This window comes from Echinops telfairi, unplaced genomic scaffold (assembly GCF_000313985.2).
Source record: "Echinops telfairi isolate 266 unplaced genomic scaffold, ASM31398v2 ScPeMD7_4;HRSCAF=17, whole genome shotgun sequence".
NCBI lineage: Eukaryota > Metazoa > Chordata > Mammalia > Afrosoricida > Tenrecidae > Echinops > Echinops telfairi.
In genome coordinates, this window is record NW_022103900.1 from 4,080,083 (window position 1) to 4,086,927 (window position 6,845).

At 46.9% G+C, this 6,845-nt stretch overlaps 1 protein-coding gene across 1 annotated transcript in view; it reads right to left on the bottom strand.

Moving 5' to 3' along the window:
* LOC101639637 (myosin-IIIb) overlaps nucleotides 1-6,845 on the bottom strand; it is a 315,696-nt gene that overhangs the window by 40,369 nt on the left and 268,482 nt on the right. The window contains exons 17-18 of the mRNA XM_045299040.1: nucleotides 3,047-3,173; nucleotides 1,114-1,324 (exon numbers count right to left, since the gene is read on the bottom strand). Of these exons, the coding sequence (XP_045154975.1) occupies nucleotides 1,114-1,324; nucleotides 3,047-3,173 (338 nt within the window). The remainder of the gene's footprint in view (nucleotides 1-1,113; nucleotides 1,325-3,046; nucleotides 3,174-6,845) is intronic.

The following is a 6,845-nucleotide window of genomic DNA, read 5'->3' on the forward strand; positions in this document are numbered from 1 at the left end:
CCCATCTCAAGAAATGAAATCAACAACAACGTCCTTAAACACACCCTTAGAGTATGCAGAAGGTACACACACACACCCTTAGAATATGCAGAAGGTTCACACCCACACACACACCCTTAGAATATGCAGAAGGTACACACCCACACACACACACACCCTTAGAATATGCAGAAGGTACACACCCACACACACACCCTTAGAATATGCAGAAGGTACACACACACACCCCTCCTTAGAATATGCAGTTGGTTCCGCAGCAGAGCGTGGATCTGACCCCCGTCTCTTTCGGTGAGCTTCCAGTCAAGTCTAAAGCCCACACTATCATTCATGTGTGCAGTTGAAGTTGCCCAGGATTTTGTCTTGTTTGGATCCACAAGCAATGCTCATGGAAGCAGCAGTCAAGAAATTAAAAGATGCGTTGCGTTTTGGTAAATCTGCTGCACAAGACCTCTTTAGAGTGTTGAAAAGCAAGGATTTTGTTACTTTGAGGACTAAAGTGGGCCTCATCCAAGCCATGGTATTTTCGATCACCTCGTATGGAGGTGAAAGTTGGACACTGAATAAGGAAGACAAAGAGGAGTGAACGCATGGGAATAGCGCTGGAGGAAGAAGACTATTGAAAGTTCGGTGGATCGCTAAAAAGACAAGTGATCTGTCTCGAAAGAAGGACAGCCAGTGCTCCTTAGAGGCAAAGATGGCAAGACTTTGTTTTACCTCCTTTGGGCATGGCGTCAGGAGAGACCAGTCCCTGCGGCAGGACATCGTGCTTGGTAAAGTGGAGGGGCAGCGAAAAAGCGGACGGCCCTCCAGGTGGATTGACACAGTGGCTGTAACGATGGGCTCAAGCGGAAGAACCTTGGGAGGATGGTGCAGGACTGGGCCGTGCTTCCTTCTGTTGGGCCTGGGGTTTCTCTGGGTCAGAACTGACTCGATGGCCCCTACCAACAAATCTCCTTTGGAGATGCAAACACAGCAGCTTCCCTGCATCCCATCCTATCTTCTAAAGGACTAAGCCCCAGAGTTTCGCTAAAGAAGAGCCCAAGAGAGGATAAGTGTTTCCTCTTGCAAACTCTGAGAGACACGGGGCTGAGGACAGCTTCCGAGGGAGCTCACCATAGGTTTGTGTCTGGCTGCAGGAGCGTATTGATGCGGTTTACAATCCAGCTGAAGAGACGCCCGTACAGGGCCTTGGACATGGCGTCCCTGACGTCTGCAGCCCTGTCCACGGTGTTGGCTCGGACAATGGTCTCGCCCCGGGTGACCACACAGCGAGAGGTGAGGGCCTCCTCGAGCTCTTTGGATTGGATGCAGAGAACGGAGGCAGCTGAAACAGAGGGGAAGCAGCACACTGCGTGATGAGGTGCCAGAGTCCATCTGACACACTTACAAGTGCAAGATAAGCACGCTAGGTCCCTAACTAAGAAGCATTCCAACTGACCGTATCTCCCAAATCCCTCGGAAAGCCCTAGCTAGGCATTTGAGGGAGGGAAAAAGAGGCGGGGGAGTTGGGAGCAGTCTCTCTTCAAGTAACATGGAGGGATTGCTTTGGACTGTGCCGTCCTCTTAAAGGAGCCCTAGGTTCCCCATAGGGTCCTCAGCAGTTGCAATGAACTCAATGGCATTGAGGGAGGGAGGTGGCTCAGTGCTTCTCACAAGGTCAGCAGTTCGAACCCTTCCAGGTGCTGTAAGAGATGGGACTTGGGGATCTGTTCCTCTAATGCTTCCAGCCTAGGAAACCCTATGGGGCAGTCCTACCCTGTCAAATGGGTCACTGAGTCAGTTGGACACGGTGCTTGCCAGCACACAACAATACATTCTCTTCAGTGGCAGTTAGATTTGATGTCAACTTGAACCCATGTGACAGTGTGTACGTGTGTGTGGGGGGGTGTCCAACCTATCGACCAAGTCACACAACCTCAGGAAGCCTCATTGGGGCTGTGGCCTTTTTATAAGTGCGGGAAAGAGACATTCTCTCTCTCTGGCCCTTGGCCTTCCTCCCCTGTGCTTGCCTCCAAGGGCAGGTCCATGCGGGCCACTGACCTGGACAGCCGTCGGTGCCCAGCCACCCTTCCATCCCTGAGACACTGCACCCGCTGGCCTGGGATCGCCCTGCTCCTCACTTCACCTTTCTGCATCTTCGGCCTTCCGCTGTGTGAGTCCAGCGAGGGCTTTGGCTAGTGTTGGATTTATGAACTTGAGTGGGACTGGGCTGGGGGAGCTCCTTAATGCAAAGTGACTTCTTGTTATAAAGCTCTTTCGTATACCATATGAGCGGTATTGGCTTGATTTCTCTAGACAGCCCAGCCTAGCACATCCTTCCAGGGGGGTCTTAACACATCAGTCTACAAAAGGCCCTAGAAAGCCCTGCAGCTTTTCATAAAGGTTTAATTTTATTTCAATCCGATGTGCTTGTTTGTACCTAGGTCAGGATTCTCATTCTTCTTGCTGCCATAGTTGCCTGCCCAGCTTGAAAGAAAATCGGGGGTGGGGGGTAGGCGGTGGGGGGAGGGTCTGCTTTCTCCTCAGCAGATGCCGCATCATGGATTCAACAACTTCTTTATGATTTTTCAAAAGTTTGCAGGTGGTTTTCCGGAACAGCCAGGGTTGGAAACCACTGTCCACAGTTACGTCCCGTGGGCTTCTTTGCTGCAGAAAGCTTATCGACGGCTATGGAAAGAGCGCTTGATGTCCCAAGGGTAAGGTGGCCAGACATCCCGCTTCTGGCGAGACAGTCCCGATTTTTAACCATTTTTCCCCCCGCATCCCGCGGCGTTTTAAAAAAGTCCCGATTTTTGGAAAGAATGCACGACAAGCTAGGGTATACGGTTTTCGGCTGCCATGGGGCTAGTTCGCTATTTTATCACTAGTGTCCCGCTTTACCAATGTTAAAATCTGGTCACCTTACGGGCCAAGGGGCATCTTTTGGGGAACAGGATTCGTGAAACCCCTACAGCCAGTGGAAGGAACAGGTCTCGAAAAACTACCAGCACGAAAGAAACGTGGACTTTGGCAACACCCCGGAAGTGAACAGGCATCAAACAATTACCATTTTTCAAAGCTTCAACATTGGGGATCTCACTTTTATCTGTCTGATGTTGAGAGGAAATAGCTGCAAATTCAATGTTTCCGATATTCAAAATCCCAGCCAAAATGCTGTACACGGAGTGCACCTCCTGAAAAGGACAGCAAGAACATGGTTGAAGGTCATTGCCAATCAGACCAAGAAAGCACTAGCCTTCTGGTGGAAACCACCAGCGGGCACCCAGGTCCCTTCTCCCTGTATTCTGTGCACACAGATACATTCGTTAACCTCTCTTGCAATGAGGGTGACCCTTTAGCTAAATTCTTACCAATGGTGCAGGGCATTAGCATGTCTCCTCCATACTTTCCTTGTCATTCTTGCTGGCTGGAATGTGCTGGCTGGCAGTCTCAGAAATGCAATGAGGAGGATGCCTTTGGACCCATGACGCCCAGGGCTGCTTTGACCTGATCCACTTACCTTGGACCGGTTATGGAAGAGACTCACCGGTCGTCTTTGTTCATCAAGCCACGTTGACTTTGTACTTAACTAATTCAAACCACCCACTTTCATAGAGTCAATCCCTGCTCACAGCAAACTTATAGGATGGAGTAGAACCGACCCTTTGGGTTTCCACGGCTGTCCATCTTTACAGGAGCAGACCGCTTGTCTTCTCCTCTTTCCCCTGCACGGTGGCTGGCAGAGGTGAATGCCATCAGGGCTCCTTATTTTAAAGCTAGCTCCCAAACAGTCTTTCTTCAAAGCGAGAGAGATGTTTCCTTAACCTCTGGCTAGTCTTAAGCCAGTAGCTGTGAGTCCGTTCCACCGCCTGGCGTGTGTCGGAGTAGAATTGCCCTCCATGGTGCTTTTACAGGCTGGGTTTTTAGAAGCAGATGGCAAGACCTTTCTCCTGAGGGGCCTCTGGGTAGATCTCATCCTCCTACCTTTGGTGGTTAGCAGGGCACATGAGCTGTTGCAATCACCCACAGACTCCCTTTGGGATGTAGCTTTTATGGCATTGTTGGGGGTACGTTCACTAGAACACGTCAGCATGCAATGACGCGGAGCATGCAGTCATGAAGGAGATCAAGAAATATTCCAGGGAAAAAAAGAAATATTTTGAAAGACTGACTGAAAATTGTCTTTTTCAATAGTGAAAATTGCCTATCCAGAGCTCTGGTGGTGTAAGGTTAGCAGGGTCACCAGCCCACCCTCGGGAGGTAATGGGGCTTTCTGTTCTCACACAGGGAGCCTCTGAACCTGACAGTTCAGGGGACTGTATAAGTATCAGAATATACTCATACTTGGTTTAGAAAATAATAATAATGAAATACATTTATCTATATAATCATTTGCATTTTCTGCCGGTAAGATAATGAAATAACTAGCCAAGAAATGCCTGGCTTTTATACTTCTAGAGAGCAATATTTCCATTAAAGATATACTCAGTAAAAAAAAAAAAAGATATACTCAGACAGGGAGCTTGATTTAGTGCTATGCAAAGTAGCAAACTAATAGGAACTGTCCTTGAGCCGTTGATAAAGCATTGCCCCCACACTGAGCCTTCCTGTAAACATTACTCAGCAAAGCCCCAAACAGAGAACAGACTGTAACAGTGACACCTGCTGGATACCTGATAACGATACAAAGACAAATGAGGATTTCAAACCCAGCTTCTACTGCGGACAAAAACGGCTCTTCAAACTTCTAAATCAAAGGCAAAGTGTCATGTCTCCCGCATTAAGAATCATTGTTTTAATCACACAGCTTAAGAATGGCTATGGAGAACACCTTCCAAATAGGTTTTGGGGACTTGTCTGGGTTTAGCATGACAGCACCTCATTACCTTGATCTATACAGTGTGAAGCTGCTGAAGGTACCAAGTGAGTGCCCACCAAGGCAGAGCCCAGAGGCCAAAATAGCACTGATTTCTGCATTGATCATTTCTTGGCTTAATCCCCAATTCTTATTAGAAAATGTTTAAATAGACAGAAATGTTGGAAAAACAATAAATGCACCCACCTTTGTCACTTAGCTACCTTTTCTTTCTCTGTCATACTTCAATGTGCTTGCACGCGTGCCTATCTCTGTATGCATGTCTAAGTATAGATCATCTATTTCCACACATATATACTCATGCTTTTTTTGCCCGGAACCATCTGAAAGTAAGTTAAAAATATCTAACACCCCACCCCTAATAATTCAGCACAAATCTTGCAAACATGAGGACATTCAACTGCGCAGTCACACTATTATTGCCCCCGCCCCCTTGCCAAGAAAAAGAATACGGCCCATATTTACATCGCTCCATCTTTCCCAAAGTGCCGATTCTAGTTTTTGTTTCTCAAGATCTAAGAGAGAACGGCTGTTCATACCTTTTCTTTTTCTCCCTTTAGAGTGGAATTATTGCAAGAGTGTGAGAGATGCCTGAAGTGGATGGTCAAGAATCTTTTTTGTTTTGCTATTAAATTCTGACACCTGGTGCTGGTGACCCCAAAAGGGCCAGGAAAGAACCATGCTCCACGGTTGTTGTGTTTAATATATGTACAACCTTACATAATACATATACATAAAACTTTATTGTGTCTTAGATGAAAATTGAAACAGCAAATTAAGTCCCCCTTTATTGAATTATCTACACATTGTTTTGTACCATTGGCTACAATCTTACCACGGGCCAGCATTCTCAGGATTTCCATCCGTGTATTCCGTTTCCATGGATCCGACTTCCCTTCCCCTCCTTGCCAGCTCATCCTGGCTTTTGGGTAAATGTTGACCCTCCGGTCTCATACTCATTCCACTGATGGTTCAAGGGCGCACAGTCCTCACAAGGGATACTGTTTATTTTATAAGCCAATCCATCATGTGGCTGAATGACGACCTAAAGAAACCGCTCCAATTCCAAAAATCAAAGGGTATCTGAAGGCAATAGCCTTGAAGTTCCTCTAGACCAGTGGTTCTCAACTTTCCTAATGCCACAACCCTTTAATACAGGTCCTCAAGTTGCAGTGGCCCCCCCAACCAATACATTATTTTCGTTGCTACTTCATCACTGTCATTTTGCTACTGTTATGAATCGGGTGACCCCTGTGAAAGGGGTCCTTCGACCCCTCATGATAGGTTGAGACTGCTGCTCTAGACTCTATCAGTCTAGTCAGTCTAGCATCTATATGTGTGTGCATATATGTATAAATTGTAGAAAAAACTCAAATTTATATATATCAGTTTTGTTTTACATTGTTCTTCCATGTTATTTAAAACCTTCTATTGGGTCCTGGTCAGAAGAGTTAGCAGTGCTAGTCAGGACAGTTGGTAGTGTTGGTCAGGCACCATCCCTTCTTCTGGCTTCAGAAGAGCCACCTGATGTGGTTCGTGTGGCCGTTAGTCCCATGGATTAGATTCTTCCTTGAGCCTTTGGTTTCCTTTATTCCCTTTTGCTCCATATAAGGTGAGACCAATAGTTGCATCGTACAGCTCACAGCTTTTGAGATCCCAAACGCTACACATCAAATTGGATTGTTGAACATTGTCTTTGTGAACTACGTTACACCAAGTTATGCTATGTTATGCTAAGTTGTCTCCTGACACTATGGTCCCAAGTCTTCTAATCCAGTAAGCTAATCCCATCTGTTGTTTGGATATGTCTAGGAAGCCACCATAAACTTGCCTTCTATGTGGTTTGTTTTATCTTTAGAAGTATATGCATCCCTCAAAAATGTGAATATACGGAGAGCGGGGAAAATGGTGACTCGTTAAGACTCCCCCGTTGGGAGCTCCTGCTGCCAGACCAGAAAGCTGGGAGGGAAAGAGGGACCAGACTTAAATC